This window comes from Anser brachyrhynchus, assembly GCF_964034855.1.
Source record: "Anser brachyrhynchus genome assembly, chromosome: 15".
Taxonomy (NCBI): Eukaryota; Metazoa; Chordata; class Aves; order Anseriformes; family Anatidae; genus Anser; species Anser brachyrhynchus.
The window spans coordinates 17,360,036-17,378,951 of record NC_137733.1 but is presented as its reverse complement, the minus strand read 5'-3'; the positions used below and the strand labels follow the sequence as shown (position 1 = coordinate 17,378,951).

The window sequence follows — 18,916 nt, the reverse complement described above, 5'->3', positions numbered from 1 at the left end:
CCTGTCCCTGAGGTGGTCAACTTCCCGCACAGTATTAATTGAAAGATTGTTTATGACACTGCCAGGAGTGACGTAAGGGTCAGTTTCAGGGTCGATGTTTGGATAACCTTTCCATGGCTCACCAGGACGAAATTCTAGGAATAGAGATTCAGAGAAGTTTTTTTTTTTAAACAAACAACAACACAAAATAGTTGTCTAAGCAATACTTCTCTTAAGAGATGTCTTAAAATACTAAATCGTTTAAGTATTTAATTTACTTGAGTCCTCACTGTCTTCATTTCTGTTTTTTTTTTTTGGTCCCATCTCACCAGGGTAAAATTCTAAAGCATGGAGACACGCTACTTTGCACAATAAAACTACTGCTTTCTATTTCTTTCTGATAAAAACACATCCTAAATGTTTTTTGCAGGTTGTTTCCCTGCCCATCCACATGTAATGACCAAGGAACCCAGAAGAAACACTGCTGAAGAGTAAGAACCATGAGAACAGTAAGCGGTGGTGGTGCGTACCTGGCGGCCAGTTAACACTGCTAGAGCCATTAGGCGATTTGGCACGGGGCCAGCCATCCCCAATAGATCCAGGAGGACTGGCTGGTGAATTACTGCTGTTCATAAAGTCATATGGAACAAACGGAGACTCTTCCAGCCTAAAACCACTTGAAATAGCACCTAATAATAAAAATAAAAAAGTCAAATATTTTCTATAGACAATTTTGTATATAAATTGTAATTATAAATATAAAAGTAAAAATATGCCCATGTAAAGCATTTGTAAAATACATAGCAGAATACACTATCCTCTTATGATGAGAAGTTACACAAGAAGTCATAGAGGTGTATATAGTCTAAAATGAAAGGTCCCTGGATAACTCAGGAGAAAACCCTAAGAATACAAGCCCACGAAATCCTCTCATTAGAGTAGTATACTTATTACATTTAACTAAAAGATTTATTCAAGAGGGTAAGACCATTCTGTGAGACCCCAGCTGGATAACACGTAAATACATTTCACGGTGGGAAGGCTCTTGGAAGAAGTAGCTACAAAACCTTTAAGACCTTTAGGTACTGCAAAGCTCTGTAAATTCTACTCATATTTCTGGGAGGAAAAGAAAAAAAACCCAACAGTTTCAGAGCAAGAAACGAAAGCACTACTGCCCTGGTTTTGGCTAGGATAGAGTTAGTTTTCCTCCTAGTAACTGCTGTGGTGCTGTGCTTTGCATTTAGGATGAGAATAACGTTGATACCACGCTGATGTTTTAATTGTTGCAGAGCAGTGCTTACACCAGGCCAAGGACTTTTCAGCCTCTCGCTCTGTCCTGCCAGCGGGCAGGCTGGGGGTGCAGCAGGAGCCGGCAGGGGACAGACCCAGGACAGCTGACCCAAACTGGCCAAAGGGGTATTCCGTCCCAAATGGGTATTCCACCCCATATGGCGTCATGCTGAACGATTAATGTGGGGTGGCTGGCCGTGGGGGGCACACCCCTGCTCGGGGATAGGGTGGGCACTGCTCAGCGGGTGGTGAGCAATTGCACCGTGCGTCACATGTGTTTTGTACACATCATTAGCAGTACTACTATTGTCACTATTATTATTTTTATTTTCTTTTCTTTCCTAATGAACTGTCTATCTCAATCCACAAGCTTTCATTTCACTTTTTTCCGATTCTCTCCCCCGTCCCACAGGGCTGGAGGAGGGAGAGCGAACGGCCAAGCGGCGGTTTAACCCGGCCGGCAGCTGAGCACTACAGCTATACACAATCAGCTTGATTTTATGCAAATACCACAAGGAGAAGTTTAAAAGTTACATATTCCTCCAGAACTGTAGAATATCTTTCTCTTTGCCATCTAATAACTTTTACTAGTGCTTCAGTACCACATAGAGTTCAAATGATCAAATTTGTAACATTGCTGTAGCTGTAGGTAATGTTTTCTGAACAGCATCAACACTTGTGACCCCTGTGGGTAACAATCAGATGAAGTTTAGAGCAAGCAAGTGCAGTAGCAGGATGTCTCCACTAGATGTTTAAGGCAGCAAGCCATGTCACAGCATTAGAACAGCTGACGATTCTAAAAATATCCAAACAATCTGAGGACTAAATGGTAATAGGAGACTAGAGACATTTTACAACTATCTTTAGACACAGAACGCTTGTGCTACAGACTCAAATTTTAACTGGATGAAATGTCAAGCAACTGAAACAGTTGAAACGTCATATGAACCCTGATCACTGGAATGAAATATAAAGCAACCATATCTGCCTCCTCTAAAAACAAAGTACACCGATGGTACTATTCTATTCCCTCTACATTCTCCCCATTTTAGGGATGCAAATACATTAATAACTAAGATCTATAATTAAAAGGTATCAGAAATTAGCAGAATGTGTGCACACAGAATTAAATTACCATAAAACACCTTAAGACCAGCACAGTGGGGCTGGGGGTTGTGTTGTAGCTAGAATATCTAAAGCTTTTGTTTTAAAAATATATGAAGCTTTTCAATCCAGATTAATGTAAGCCTAGTAGCAATATTCACACTTCTTAGTCTTCAACATGAATCCTCCAGAGTGTTTCTACTAGTCTCACCACAACATCACTTCTGTAAGTAAAAACATTCAAGAAAGCTATGGGCTGCTGTAGAAGACAAGCAGCAAGGTTGTCAGAGACAATGCAATACAAATTGACACCTGCAAGCAACACAAATATTACAACTGCAAGTGTAAATATGCAAACAGAGAACATTAAAGTCTGGTGCATTGTGTCAGATGCTATTTAATGACATATTTAACATACCATGTTTGCTGGAGTTTTGATCTAACGATGTGTTCACAGAAATGCTGTCTACTGTAGTCCATTTCCTCAACCGAGATTGTGGCTCTTTAATACTGCTCATATCCATGTTTACATTCAAGTTTGAGTTCATTCCTAAAAAACAAATATAGCTTATGACAGACAGACAAAACGCCTTTTTTCCACCAATTACCACTATTGTCCTAATCAACATTTAAGAGCATATTACTATGGTTATTTCATGCTTCTAAGTCTGTTTGAGAAACATTATAGCACTTAATACAGTGAACTTACTACAGACAGAAGCTTAAGCTAAGCAATGCAAAGCACTCTGAAGTTCTCAGTTGATGTCTTCATGCAAAAACACATCAGTGGAAGAAGCCATTGAAGAAAAAAATATAAACATCTTAAAAATGCGGCATTTCTAATACCAGTCTAGCATCAGTCTAACAATTCAACTCATCTGTACAAAGTGAAAGTACTGTACCTTGGAGAACTGTGCTCAGTAATAACAGACACCTCTCTCCCGGCAGGAGGGTGTGTCTGTATTCATCCCTGTTCTGCAAAACTTAGGTATTGGCATTTATTGGCAGTTAAAAATCTCATCCCATTCTTATTCAGGCTGTTCAACAGGATACCTCAGCAGCTTCTGAACCACACTGAACACAGATGCATAAGCACTTTGCACAGAGATTCACAAGTAATACAACCGCCTCCCAGCGCCATTTATTTATCCTGTTTGCACTGAGTATTAAAACCTCACTAAGAGAAAAACACAACTTGGCTTTACCTTTTCTAAGCTGTTGTCTGTATTTCAAAATGTTTATCGACGAGAGAATCAACATAATTGTTGCCAACCTAAAGCAGTCCAAATATCTGTGAGAATCAACTATCTGGGGCTTGAACACACCCTCGCTTTGGACTGTGACATGCCTGCACTGTTACCAATTAGGGATTGCCAGGTCTGTAAAAATTCCTAATTCACAACTCACAGCTGGTTACATTTCCAACCCTTCAGATCTATTTACTTAATTTCTGAAAATAAGGCATGACATTTTAACTTTGAGCAAGAGACACAGGGAATTTCTGACATCTTTACTAGAAATAACTTTATTCAGAACTGGAAACTGGTGCTTAATTCTGTTCCCGAATCAAAAGGCACTATCATACAGAAGCTTCCTCCCTCAAAGAACGAGGGGATGTTGATGCCAAGTTTTAGGAAGTATCATAGAATCACTGAATGGTTTGGGTTCAAGGTACCTTAAAGATCATCTATTTTCAACCCCTCACAGGGGCAGGGACACCTTCCACCTTCCAAGCCCCATCCAATCTGGCCTTGAAAATAAATGGAACAACTACTAACTGCTGAAATGGGGTGAGAAGTCCAATCACTCTGATTTCTAACACCTCTCCCTCTGTTGTCAGTACAGTAACCCATGCACAATAACCTTTCTATCAACTCCAAAGAAGCTTGCAGAAGACCTCTAAAAAGACTAGAAGGATCGCAAGCTGGCAAATAGGCACATCTAGCTGATAAGGTTAATTCCAGCCCCTTGATAAGCACAGATCCATGGCCATAGCTCCATATTTGAAATCTGCACTGAGCTATGAACATCAGTACCTGGACATAATCTCTAATTCAAACAGTCTTCCCAGAAGCCATTTTTCATACCTGATTGTGGAAGACTTTATATTCCTCAGCTATCTTTACCATTTGGCAGTACCACATGGTACTTTTTAATACCCAAGATTCTTAAATTCTGTAAATGAATTAGGATGTGACTGCAGCACTGGTTAACCGGAGAGAAAGAACACACAAACAACTGCCCCAAATCTCTGCTTCCGATGAACAAATATCTAGAGAATCTTGACAAATTTGGTTACCTAGAAAGCAAACAGGACGTCCCTGCTTTCATGGCTGGGTCTCCTGATGCTAACGTTAGGACACGGAGAAAATAATATACCCGTGAGATTTTCAAGAAGACAACTTGGCAAATCCAGCTCCTTCTCACATGACTGCACTACTATATGCACTTGGAGGATGATACCAATACTCGTCTTGGCTCAATTTTTCACAGAAGGGTGAAGAAATTCCAGGAACCTGTTATTTCTACCCTTAAGCCTTTTATTTGAGGACTGTGTGGCTCCACTTGGTTATATAACTATACAGTGCTACGCCAAAAGGATCCCAAAGCATTCTGACATATACTGATGGTTCTTGGAATGTAGCAATAATTAAGGTGAGAAAAAAGCTGCTTAACAATATTTTAAGACATTTCAAACCAAGAAATAATATCTCTAATTGAAACAACAGGAATCTAATAGAGACAGGATGCAAATGCTCAGTAAGAAGTCTGACAAGAAAGTTAAATATTCCTTTTGTTAGAACTAAAAGCGCCTCTAATAGCTAAGCAAACTTCATGTTTATGCCTTGCACTTTGAATAAAAGCAGTAGAGAGATCTTGATGCCAATCAGCAGCAGCAACCGTTAAGCAACAGCCTGGACTTAAGACTGGCCACAAGCAAGATTCCAGTGTGCCACATGCAATGCAACAGCATGGCTTGCACCGACCCACCGGCTCCGTACCACCACCTATAAGCACAAGGATTTCAGCAGCAGTCTCTAATAAACTTTTCTACAAAGGGCAATGAGAATGCAGAGGAAGTCAGCCCAACAGAACTGAAAGGATTAGAAGATCGTAGAAGAAAAGCAAACTGAAAAGGAGGAAAAAATAGGGGCAAATGGTATACACTTATACTAAGTATAAGATAGCATTAAAAAGGGACCTAAAATAAGGAGAAAATATACAAGCCTGGAATTTCTGAAGTAGAAATTGGACAGAAGCCTGGAAATGTAGGGAGAAAGAAACAGGAGATATTTGTATTTACAAGTTTCCAGACATTTCGCCTGAAATGAGACACAACCATTCTTTAAAAATGCAGAGCATTTTAGCGTAAAAATGCTAAAAGCCTTCTCTTCTGTTCAAAAGCACTAGAAGGTAAATTAACATTTTTTCTACCTATGCAATTCCAGATTAATTTAAGACTTTCTTAAAATTCAAAGAAATGAGACCACTTCAACAGATTCTTTGTAGCGCTTCCACTTAGTCTAAAAGTCCTTTAGCTTAGTCCTTAGGAGTTGCAGTTACAAAAGGACTAGGTCATCTTTGGGACCCATAGAATAAGAAAGAAACAAAAGCAGACAGGCATTCTATAAGAACATAAAACATTTTGCACTAAAAGAGACAATTTCTGGGAATGAGTGTACTTGTGAAAAAAGATACTTGGTGAACAAAGGTAACTTGGATGAGTCCCATAAAGAATTACTACTATTGTTAAAATGGAAAATACTAACAGGATTGCAACCGCTATTGTTTTCAGATGAAGAAGACTCCAGGCAAAGTTAAAAGAAAGGCTGTGTCCTGTGTCACAAAAGCACTGACTGACTGTATGAAATTAGCATGGAGACCCACCTATAGGGAAGCTGCTGAATGAATTTATTGGTGATGGCCCTTTCTGTAGCTCAGGAGTAGTATGGGGTATGACATTCTCAAGGAAAGATTTCATGGTGGGTTGATGGAGTGACTGCTGTTGAGACGGCGGAGTTTGCTGCTTCATTAACAGGTTTGGATCAAGCTGACGGGACTGTTGCATCATCTGTTGCTGCATACTAAGAGATCGACCCTTAAAAAAACAAAGCAGTTACAATATAAGTAGTCAAAAGCTTTTCCACATTTAAAGAAAGATAATGAAATGCATTTCTGTTCTGTGCATCTTAGCACAACAAATATCCAGCATTAAGCTAAAGTGTATTCTTTTAATGGTTGTTAAAATCCTATTCATTCTTGCACACTTTTTTTATATAGCTTGTAACAAAAAATACAGCTTAGGATGAACAACAGTTTTTAAAGATTATTTGAAAAGTTAATAATAAATGTATTTACCTGCTGCTCCTGCTGTTGACGACCACCAGAAGGCATGCTTCTTTGATTCTGCGCTTTTTGCTGCTGAGCCAACAACCGCTAGGAGACAGTGTTTTGGTGTTGTTGTTTTTTTAGAAAAAATTATATCTGAGAAGTTTCTACTTATAGTTTCAAACAGAACACAGAGCATCTACCTTCTTAGCTTACCTGTAACTGGGAGATCTGAGAAAGCTGGTTTAACTGGGACAGTTGATTCAACATGGCTACCTGTTGTGGGCCAAAAAGTGGGCTCAGGCCACCGTTGTTTGGTGCATACTTCAGTAATGATACTGGAACCTGCAGAATGGACCAGTACAAAGAGCGACTGACTAACATGTGCAAGTACTTATACAAGGTGTAGAACATTATAATATCTGATTAACAGTTGCCTCTTTTTGAAACACTAATTAGGCCAAAGTAGCTTTCAAATATTTACAGAATAAATACCAGCAACACTGATAAATGGAAATTTTTTTCTGAAGCAGCATTTTGGTAGTTTATACATAGAAAGTTTTATGTACTCAATTACCTGAGGGGATAGTAATGGAGGAGGCACTTGAGCACGTGGATTAGGCTGAGATGAATTAAGAGGTTGTGCTGGAGGCTGCTGCATGCTCCTGGGCTGTGCTGCTATATTACCAACACCAAACATACTGGGATTGCCATTCTGGGGAAAAGACAGATGGTTAGTGACAACGAAATACTTCTGCTACTTATCCCACCCCTATACATTTGAATTAGAAGTTAAAAACATATCAATCACATTAGTAGCTAGGACAAATAATAAAAGGTATTAAATGCTGTCAAGTAACATGCCAAGGATATGCACACAGCCTTACCTGTCTAACAGAATTCAAGTTTTGCATACCCAGCCCTGCTAGGGAGCCAAGGGCTTGGTTAGGTAGTGCACTATTTGAAGGGGGAAGCTTCATGTTTTGATTGGACATAAACTGCATGTTTTGGGACTCGTCTGCTACAATGCCATCCTGATTGGACAGACAAACCGATGCGCAACAACCAGCCAGCAAGCAAGCAGAAGGGAGAAACCATTGCCAGGAACAGAAGGGAAGAGTCACATGACAGTCCAGCATCAGCAGGAAATAGGCAGAAAACAAAAGAGATCAGGTTAGTTATTTGCACTGCAAATGAGCTACAGAAAGTGCTTAGTATTATATATCAGTAAGTTAAAAAAGAACAAAACATATCTTATGGATCAACAAGAAGGCACTAAGTTTTCTCTCCACTAAATGCAGAAAGCTAAGGAGCACACAAATAATTACTTAGAATGCTGAGTCAAAGAAGTTAAGAATGTTCCCCAGTAAGACACCTACTAACCTTATCAAAGTAAGGACCGCGATCCATGGAAGACTCTTTGGAAATCTGAGGACGAGAACCGGGGCCTTTTCCAACCACACGATTGTAATCTCCAACATTGAGGCCATGCTTATCCATCTCCATTCTCTTATCTTGCAATATCCCTAAGAAAAGGTGAGACTTATGGTGATGACACTGAAGGATTATTCAGTTTTCCAGATAAACTAGAATAGGTTTATGCTTATGAAATATCGAATACTGCTTTCAAGCTAGATACTAATAAAAGAAAGCATCAATTTAGCTTTAAGCTGTCTGGGCTTTGCTTACAAGGAAAGGAAACACTATGAATCAACAGCTACAGACAACTCAAAACTTGGAATGAGCAAAGTGTCAACATATTTTGCTAGGCTTCACAAAAAATACTATTCTCAGTTTGCTCTTAAAAAACAAGACAAGTATAATTAAGTTTCCAAGTGTTAATGGCACCAAAAAAAAGCAGCACCAAGCACTGTATTGGCTTTGAAGTTGTATCTTTATCTTACCTCCCCCATTTTTATAAGATTTCAGAGGCCTTTTAATTTGATTCAGTTATTGGGTGGGTGGGGGGAAATCACTACCACCAAAAATCTTATTTAGCTGAAAACGAAATTTAAAAATATTTGTTTTTATTAAAAGCTAATTGTAAAATTTATCTTCCATTGTTAACGCCACTAGGCAAGTTAGAAGATCAAAATATAAGCAGTAGTTAAGCAGTCTTTAATACTTTACTGCAAGCAATGCAAGAGAATTACTTTCCCAACTGATGTTTTAAATTCAAATTTAAAAATTGAAATAATTTAAACATGAGTTTTTCTATTAATATTTAAATCTAAAATGCAAAGAACAGGTTATTTGCATAATATAGACTGTGAAAATACCCAATTTTAAACTAGAATTTTAAAAAGTGCAACTACAATGAAGTCAGTGCCACAATCACTTTCCATTAAATATTCTATCATATATTGTTGTAAAGGTGCTAAATATATTTTTATTTGCTAGAGGAATCATAATGGCAAACAGTTCCAAATAAAAACTGCTCAAGTCATTTTGCATTCAAGTAGAAATGTATCTTAAATAACTGTTCAGTATTAATTTATTTCTTAGAACTGAAAATGTGTTTCCAAGAACAAACCGCAATGAGTGTGGTATTCAGAACATTTCTGTTCATATTTTAGTGAAGTTGGTCAGACAGCAGTCTAGATACTTATGTTAAAAAAAACCCACACCACGAAAACATTCTTTCATGCCAGCTCAGTATGTACAAGCTTAGCTTGATTTATGGATGAACATTACTGTAGCAATCAGGTAATTCAGGTATGTAGCAGTATATGCACAATTATTATTTTTTCTCTACAAGGGCATTCTTTTTCTTTAAGGAAATTCTTTATTTATGCACACACACATATATAAAGGAAATTACTATAAATATAGCAATTTACAGAATTACTTAAACTAAAAGAGACTGGAATGGAAAGCTATAAAACCTAGCTAGGTTTTCCCTTTCTTACCTCCAGACATGTCCATCTTATTGCTCTGTATGGTTTCTTCTGGTGATTCTCTCTGAAGTAATAAAATGAATCATAATTATTTAATAATAATCTTTTTAAAAGCTAAAATAAAGAGATTCATATATATTATTTCAATTCAAACCTGCAAGAAAAAAAGACATCAAGGTAAATTAGACTATTTAAAACGCATTTTCTCCCTTTATTTGTTACCCATTGAAAACAGGTATCTTTACCAAAATACACATGTAACAGTACGTAAAAACAACAGACTACTGGATGAATACCTGGGTAGTGTTTACAACATCGCCTTTCATCGGTAAATAGGTCTTTCTATGTTGAGAATGTAAAAAGGAAAAGGGGATCACAGAATCATTAAGGTTGGAGGAGACCTCCAAGATCACCTGGTCCAACCATGCCCCTTACCATACCCTCTTGTAGTGAGGGGCCCAAAGCTGAACACAGCACTCGAGGTGCAGCCTCACCAGAGCAGAGTACAGGGGGACAATCACCTCCCTGCTCCTGCTGGCTGCACTATTCCCGATACAAGCCAGGATGCCGTTGGCCTTCTTGGCCACCTGGGCACCCTGCTGGCTCACGTTCAGGCAAGCATCAACCAGCACCCCCAGATCCTTTTCCTCTGCACAGCTTTCCAGCCACTCTGCCCGAAATGGATAGCACTGCATGGGGTTGTTGTGACCAAAGTGCAGGACCCGGCACTGAGCCATGCTGAACCTCATTGCATTGGCCTCTGCCCATCGATGCATCCTGTCCAGGTCCCTGTGCAGGGCCTCCCTACCCTCCAGCAGGTCGACATTTCTCCCCAACTTGGTGTCGCCTGCAAACTTACTGAGGGTGCAAATTTACATCCTTCCTTACTGAGGGATGGGTGATAGGGAAGATGAACAGACGTAAAAGAAAAATACTATGAAAGAGAACATTAGACAATTAAGCATTTTCATTTTTGTGCATTATAACTAACACTCTAAGACAGCGTTACAGATGGGAAAGGTATAATACTTACTGAAAAACTAAGATTTGTGAATTGCTTAATGAATGGATTGATCCATGTTTCATCTTGCTTATTTCCACCTTTCATTATTCCCTTAAAAACAGAAAGGAATTCCTGTGATACTCAGATATTGTTTACCCCCTACTGCTTAAATTAAACCACAAAATGTTACGAATGAAGATTAAAGCTTAATGGTACACCACCCAGTGCAGCAATCTGTTCTTAGCTTTTATAAATGACAACAATGCAAAAGCCTTAACTACCTTCTATGGGAAGTCATAATTACCTTTGTGGGCATTTTTTTCATATATGGTGGCCAATTTAAAGATGGGTTAGCTTCTTGTGAAGAACTGCTGTTCCACATTCCAATCTCTACATCCTCTTCTTCCTCCCAGCTGGTCTGACGACTGCCAGTCAATGGCATATCATCTCCACACCAACTATCTTGCATAGATTTAGGCCCTTGTTGTGAAAAAAACCCAAAACATTAACATTTCAAACAAAACAAAGGTCTCCATGCAAATCAGCTACTAAGAACAGAAACTAAAAGTGAAGCAGTTATTATTTAACCCTGACAAGCTTCAGATCAACAACAGTCTGGTGGTGAAGGAAAGAAACACCACCTACGAGCAGCTGCTGTGACAAAAACGCACCATGAGGATATTGGCATCAGTATTAATCAGCTGCCCTTAACGCAGAGAGAAGTTAGCTTTACATTTACTTCAAGACAGAAACCTTCAAAAAAGTAAAGCTTTTAGATAGCTATTTCACCTTTAGTATCTTTATTCAAAGATGGCGCAAAAAGCACTCACCAGGTTTGTTTGAAGCCTGTTGACCAAGAGAAGCGTTTCCCCAGCCAGAGGTGCCTCCTGCATCGCTGATGGGTTCTCCCCAGCTAGTACCAGTATCCATGGGCTTACCCCACGCTGAAGTTCCATTATCTACAGTAGTGGCTGGAGTAGAAGGCTCTCCCCAACCTTTTCAAAGCAGTATGAGTTACTGGCATGTTTTTTAACAGGACTTTAAAAGCCACTTAAAAGAATCACGTGCTTTGCCTTTTCTAGACCCATAGCATACAATAAAAAGCATATTAATACACATTTACATTTTGCATGAAGGTAATTATTACAACTGTAAGCTGTTCCGTAAAATATGCAAAAATACAAATTCCGTATGTAAATAATTTCATTCTGATAATGGAAATTTCTAAGATACTAAGTTCCTATGATCTGCCCCTTATATTTAAGTTATTCCTCTTTGCAGTTGAAAAAGACAGCACAAAACACTTTGCATATACCACATAAACTCATCTACAAGTATTATTTACTGTCCTCAATACTACAAGATTGCAAAGCCTGATCTTGAGTTCATATAACACAACCATCCTTCATTCTGCCTTGTAGTAGCTCAACTTTTTTTTTTGATTCTTTGGCAAAATTAAGTCTTAGAATTAAATGAAGAAAACTTTCATTCCTCAAATACTATTTTTAACATTTTCCGTGTTCCCACTCCACAGAATTCCAGCGGAGCTGTTTAGCCTTTGTTACTCAAGCTATTTAAAATGAGAACAGAACTTCTGATTTGTATGAAGTTATCAAATGTTTAAAAAAAATGCACACAAAAAGATAAAAAATAAAAAGGTACTTCCATTGCCACTTTCCCCTTTCCACTCTGAAACTGAAGTATTGTTATATGAAACAAGAACAAGAGAATTGTTTTACAATTAAATGAAAATACAAATTTGCGTAAAACCAAGTCTTACCAGAACCCGAACTGCTCTCCTTGCTAGACATGGCACTTGAAGACAGTAGCTGCTGATGTACCTGTGCTTGCTGGTCTGAACTGCTGCTACTGTTTGGGACATTTTTATTCCACATATTCACATTTTTGTAGTTGTATTTGCTTGGATCACCCCAAGCAGAAGTTCCATCATCAATTTCCATTTTGCGGCGTATTGATTCAGGGGATGGCTCCTCCCAGCCAGTGGGTTCCTCCTCCTTTGCTGGGGCTGGCATCGGTCCACCCAGCCAGCCTGACCCCGGTGGTTTACTGGTGGCAGATGGCGCTCCCCAAGATCCAACATCTTGTTTGTTCCATTCCGGAGAGTTGACTGGCTTTGACGAATCCCCCCAACCTTGAGGCTGACTGGATTTAGGAGGGTCTCCCCAGCCCTGGTTCTGATTAGACTTTGCAGGCTCATCCCATCCTGAAGAATTATTCGGGTTTGTATTACTACCTCCCCAAGTAACAGAATTTGATTTACCTGGCTCATTCCAACCAGATACTGATCTGTCACTGTCGCTACCTCCTGAACTAGATTTCTTAGCCTCGCCCCAATGGTTACCTCTTGAATTTTCACCCCAGCCATCACTGGCAGAAACTGCCCAACCCTGGCTGGCCTTTTGCCCATCGACCCATCCCTGTTTGATCTTCTGTGTGTCATTCCACGATGACTTTTCTTCTTTGCCACTTCCCCATGATTGATTGCTCTTGACCATTACTGTAGCAGCAGAATCCTCTTCCCACCCCCCTTGGCTATTTGACCCTTTGGAGTCTCCCCACCTTGTAGCAGACTTTGGATCTCCCCACCCTGATACAGATGAGGTATCATTATTATTAGGGCTAGGTCTATCCACACACCCCCCTGAGCTGGAAGTCTGTGTCACAGAGCCTCCCCAGGCCTCTGTCCCATTGTCAGTTTTTCTTTCACCTCTTGGTGATGTTTCGGTATCCCAGGCAGTGTTCTGTTTGATTGGAGTCTGTCCCCAACCAGAGTTGGAAAGGACACGCGGATCTAAGTCAGTTCTGTTCACTATACTTTGGAGTAATGCATGCTGGTCAACTTTTCTTCTCTCTCGATTCTGTCCTTCTGTAGTAACTCTGTCTTCATGGCATCCAGTGCTCTCTGTACTACCTTCACTGTCCCCCGTACCTGTTTTGGCCCATGAGCTGTTCTGCTCAGTTATCTGAGACACAGCAGAACTCTGGCTGTTAAGGTCATCCTCTTCAGTAGATTTCCATCCATTTGTAAACTTCCTGGTATTTCCATTTACACTTTCATTGGAATGCTGATTACTAGGCAGTTTACTCCATTCACCATTTGAAATGTTAGTGCCAGTGTTTTGTGCAGGGTTGCCCCATCCTCTTCTACTTCCGCCAGCACTTGCACCATTTCCACTTCCCCATGGCATATTCTGGGAGTTGACTGTCCCTGCTTCCCACACCCCTCCTCCTTTATTCCCATTGATTTGAAAGTTAGTGCTGCCAGGCCCACTAATGCCCGACTGCATTAGAGTTGCATTCACAGTGTCACCATTAGCTTGGCTGTTCGGGCCTGAACATTTGTCTCCAGAGTAATTAGAACCATAGGCACCCCATGTAGTACCATAAGATCCACCATTTTTCGCCTCACCATTGCTAAGGTGAGAAATGGAAGTGCCATTTGTAACTGGAGAGGCCTGAATCTGAGAATGATTCATTGTGCTCACACGCCAGGCCCCATGCCCTGTATTATTAGGCAGTTCGTTAATCTGCACTGAACCAGCAGAGTTTGGTAAACTAGAGGTCATAAAGTTAGTAGTGTTATTTGGTCCATTCATTTCAGTGTTAAGGTTTTGAGGTTGCCCACTGAATGAAACCTTCCTTGTACCATTTACTTCAGAATCACAATTTTCCTGAAGGCTTCCCCAGGAACCATGGGCTGAACCACCCACTTTAGAGTTAATACTCTGACTGTTAGATATCTGACCTATGGTACTGCACTGAATATTTGTGCCAGAATTACCACTCCCTACAGACCCTTTCAGGGCATGTCCATTGTTCTCCAATACAGGCCAGGCACCATGGTTGCCATTTGAATTCAAAGTGCTTGGATTTAACCCTCCATTTGATGAAGAGTTTATGGTGCCCCAAGCATTCATTCTATTGTTGCTACTTTCAGATTTGCTGTCAGGAGCATCCACAGAAACTTGACATGTGCTTATTATGGTCCCATGGGATAAACCCCATGGTCCATTAATACTTCCATTGCCCACATTATTGCTGTTGCTACCAACCACAAACTTATTTTGAGAACCATGTCCAATGCCATTTCGAATGCCATCATTTTCACCACCTGTGCTCCCTGAAGCCATTATAACGAGGTTTCTCTCTGACCCAGAGCTAGAGGCAGAGTCAGTGTCCATACATTCTGATGTCAACTCTGGGTCACTGCCAGTGATTGATGGCCATGCTTCTTTGTCAGAGCCGTCTACAATAACTTTATCCCAGTTTGTGCTGGAGTCACTGTTTGAAGAGACTGGTCCCCAGTGAGAATTTTCATAATGGGATCCTAGACCACTGTGGTTCAGATCTAAAGATAAGGAAAGTCCAAGAACAGTATTATAAATATAGCATTGTTACTTCATTGAACAGAAGACAAAAACTTACAAAGATACTAAGCCAAAAATTACCTTACTTATTTTAACACTAGTTACTGAAGATTACAGAGAAAACTACAGTACAGCTGCTTAGAACATTGCCGTACGTATAACCTAGAACAATTTGCACTAGCCATGTGAAGTGGCATTTTCTCAAAGCATAATAACACAGTTCTTTTTTTTTCCCCCAGAGAAAGGTGTGTTGTTTTTTTTTTAATACTCTGTATCACCACATAAAATATTTCATATAAAAAAACCATACATGTTTAAAATCAAAGGGATTCTGAAAGGCAGGAATCTGAACTGGATATTAAACTGACCTAGCACTAGCAAATGCTATGTGCCAATAGCTGGAGAAACACACAACATTAAAAAGATGTTATATAAGATTTCTTAAATACAAGTTATCTTTCTTCTTTTACACAACAAACACAAAACTCACAAGACCAATCTGAAGTTCTGCTGCTGCAGAAGCACAGATTAAGTGTAGTAGCTGAACTACTGCTTCATTTTCATTTATGTAAGAATTACTGTTTCTTATTCAATTAATAGGCTGATTACATCCAGTAATAAGGAAGAAATACATCTCAATTCACTTACAAACTTTTCATGGTTAAATACATACACCATGAAGTATTTGCTATAAAATTAAGTGCTGCAAATTTTCAAATTTCATTTCATATTTCTAAAGCTTTATCAAAGAGATTTTTTTCCAAGTTGTTAAATCAAAACACAGATGCAGCAGAAGATGAAACTATAAGAGTATGAAGCATGTGGGAAAACTGTAATGAAGAGGGCAACAGAACACAAATACAAAACCTGTCAGTGCAATTTTTTTTTTTAGTATTTCCCCTGAACTGAAAGAACAGTAGCAAGTCACATTTGGCTGCCCATTAAAACATTGTGTTTTGTTTCTTAATAATAAAGATATTTACTTTTCTCAGTAATGTTTCCTCTTACTTAAAAAAACAGTTTTTGTGCTCCCATTCATTCTGATTTAATTACTGGATTTGCATAGCGCATGCCTCACATCTGACTGGAAAAGGCTATGGTCACATCAGCTGAATACCTTTATGAAGTTGTACCTGGCCGTGTTGACAGACAGAGCTCACAGTAACAAAATGCCCCAATTACACATCCTTAGTCTTCTCAAAAGCTGTTTATACAACGTTTAGGGACTGGCTGCTTTTAAAATACAATGCTAATTTATAAGCCTCACGTGTTTCCTAGAAAAACATTTTAATCGTGAAGTCTGAAAGGAAGCTGGCAGTGCCTCCAGTTCCCCCCTTCTGCTACAGGGAATGCCAGTTCTGCACAAGAACTTCTGAAGCCCCCAGATGCTGATGTACACCAATCGCCTCCATACAAGTAGTAACAAGTAACTGAGCGTCAACTACTCTACTAAAGTCACAACTGCCACCTACTTCAAGGTTAAAACATACAAGATGTAATTTTTGGCAGTAGCTCAGCTGTAAAACACAGCGCGCATGTAAAGATATTTGGCATGAGCCAGTTCTTTGTACTCTGACTCCACCACCAAAAGGGCAGATGCGGTTTATCACATCTAAACATGACCGATGGATTTGAAGAAAAGCGTAAGTGATGTAGCTTTAAAGAGATCTTGATTCAGTGCTCGTCTCAAAAGGACTTTGAGACAGATGAGAGAATTACTTCTCTCATCCAGGATGAGAGAAGCTTAAGCAAGTCTAAACAATCAGAAAAGTTTCATGTGATAATTACAGCACGAGAAACAAGGATGCTGGAAAAAGAATTTGGAATAGAGAAGTGGAAAAAGATCCATGGCAGGTAGAAATAGGGCGGCAGTGGTTAGAAGTGACTGGCAGCTCCATAGTCTCGAAAAGAGAACCACACAGCATCCTTGGGAGAACTCGAAGACATTCGTTCAGGTGAACACAATCTAGAACCTGCCCACTAACGTGGCACTAAAAACGCAGCAGTATCTGAACAGCTGCCCAATGAAATCCAAGATTTCAAATTCTCAACGGTATTTTACAAAATGACATTTAACCTACGTTAAAAAAAAATAAGCAGAGTTCTCTGCATTCTCATGAACAAGAGAAGCAACGGTATTAAAAACTGTCCTAACAAGACAAAAATCTTGATTACGTAAGCATTACCCCAATAACATAATCAATGAAAAACAGCGTGAAAGCATAAAGATGGCAAGCAAGCCAGAGTGAAATGGCAAACAAACCCTAATTTGCACAGCAAGAGAATACATAGAAAGAAAACTTGTATTTATTAAAATTCTATTATACTAATTTAGATGCAATGCACAGTGTTAGCGAGCACAGTACACAAACACTGTATAATTGTTAATTTCTAGTCATCTAGGCTCTTATCCTAGTACCTATAAAAACTACCTTGACTAACAATCTTTTTCCTGGACACAAGTATGTATTAGTGATTTCTCACAAGACACGGTTCAGAAATATTCCTAATTCAAACCTCCACAACCACAAACTCCTGAGATAAAATATACAAATACTGACCAAGCAAGCTATTCTTTCTGATTTTTCATATCTGACAGATACCACAAAAAAAACAAACACCTCAAAACTGAAAAATTAGTTGATGACACCACCACACTACTTAAACTAAACAGTAGGACTGAGGAGCCCAAGTTAAGAAATACCTGTATTCTGCTCCCTCGCTCCCTCTCCTTCTCCAGCCACAGAATATAGTGGCACATACAGTTTGTCAATACTATACCTTCCCAAATACTGTAGTTTTTGTCCTTACAAAAAGATGGACTTCAGTAAACAAGCTAAAAAGCACATTTGTTATGAAGGGACAAAACCAAAACCAAAGGGTTGCCTCACTGTATTTGTTAATTCCAGGTATCAGCTTCTCTGTGCTACAGAAAAAGGTCCCCAAGTCTGTCTGTGTCTTTTTAAAGTACTCCAACCCAAGAATCAGCAGACGTAGCTGCCTGCCTCCGAAACAGGTTCCGAACCGTTGGGGCAGGACAGGAGAGCCTGCAGCTAACCCAGCGCGACGGGCGGCTCTCCCTGCGACACCCTGGGCTCTGCACCCTCTGTGCCAGCGCGGCCTTTGGCCCTTCCCTGCGCTGGGCACAGCGCCTGTGCAGCACTGCCGCGAGCTGCAACTCGCTGACCCACTGAAAATAATTAACCCTCAGGTGGGCCTGCCATCACACCAAAAAGCTGAACCGGCTCACAAAGGGGATGAACTTGGCAGGCGGGAGGAGATGAGCACTGCCGCTTGGGAGCGGTGTTTGCGGTAACCTGGACATGCAGTGGGAGACTTTACAGTCTCATCTAGCAAGCAAGGCACGCAGCTCTACGCCCCAGGTACATGCAACTCCTTCATAAACTTGGCGTTCAAAATCGGAAGGCCCCCAGACTGGGATTGTGATCACTTATTTCCTCCCCAGTGCTGCGAAAAGCCTGATACAAAATTCAAGCTTACACAGATTATTCGCTTTAATAACATCCAGATGCAATTCAACATGTAAGCATAAAGGTTAAAAAAAAAGGACAATGTTTCAGAGCTAAGCTGCCACATAGTCTAGGCTTCAAACTTTTTTTGGTATGAATTCTGACATTTCAGAAAATTAAAAATGTTTATCTAAGTGTAATACGATATGGCACACAAAGTATACTAAAGTCAGACATTCGCACGACACATGCTATTGAAAGACATAAGCCAAAGAATCAAAAAAAAATCAAAGACATAACTGCGTGAAACATGTGACTACTACAAACACACAGTGTGAAAAAAGGTGAGATTTAAATAGCTATGCATCACCTGACTGGTTAGGGGAGTGGCTCACCAAGTCCCGAATGGGAGGCATGCCTACAAAAAAAAAAAAAGCAAGAAAATTACAGGAGTGT

General features: G+C 39.8%; 1 protein-coding gene across 2 annotated transcripts in view; it reads right to left on the bottom strand.

The window, feature by feature from the left end:
- The window catches only part of TNRC6A (trinucleotide repeat containing adaptor 6A), an 80,695-nt gene that overhangs the window by 5,134 nt on the left and 56,645 nt on the right, over positions 1-18,916 (bottom strand). The window contains exons 7-21 of one of the 2 annotated variants that reach the window (XM_080556201.1): positions 18,831-18,878; positions 12,383-14,971; positions 11,433-11,597; positions 10,907-11,082; positions 10,633-10,713; positions 9,612-9,663; positions 8,086-8,228; positions 7,280-7,417; positions 6,919-7,047; positions 6,733-6,810; positions 6,262-6,472; positions 5,602-5,634; positions 2,792-2,923; positions 510-668; positions 1-134 (exon numbers count right to left, since the gene is read on the bottom strand). The exon at positions 1-134 is cut by the window's left edge and continues 7 nt beyond it. In XM_080556201.1, coding sequence (XP_080412327.1) covers positions 1-134; positions 510-668; positions 2,792-2,923; positions 5,602-5,634; positions 6,262-6,472; positions 6,733-6,810; positions 6,919-7,047; positions 7,280-7,417; positions 8,086-8,228; positions 9,612-9,663; positions 10,633-10,713; positions 10,907-11,082; positions 11,433-11,597; positions 12,383-14,971; positions 18,831-18,878 — 4,268 coding nt within the window. The remainder of the gene's footprint in view (positions 135-509; positions 669-2,791; positions 2,924-5,601; positions 5,635-6,261; positions 6,473-6,732; positions 6,811-6,918; positions 7,048-7,279; positions 7,418-8,085; positions 8,229-9,611; positions 9,664-10,632; positions 10,714-10,906; positions 11,083-11,432; positions 11,598-12,382; positions 14,972-18,830; positions 18,879-18,916) is intronic. The other variant, XM_080556202.1, reaches the window with a different exon arrangement.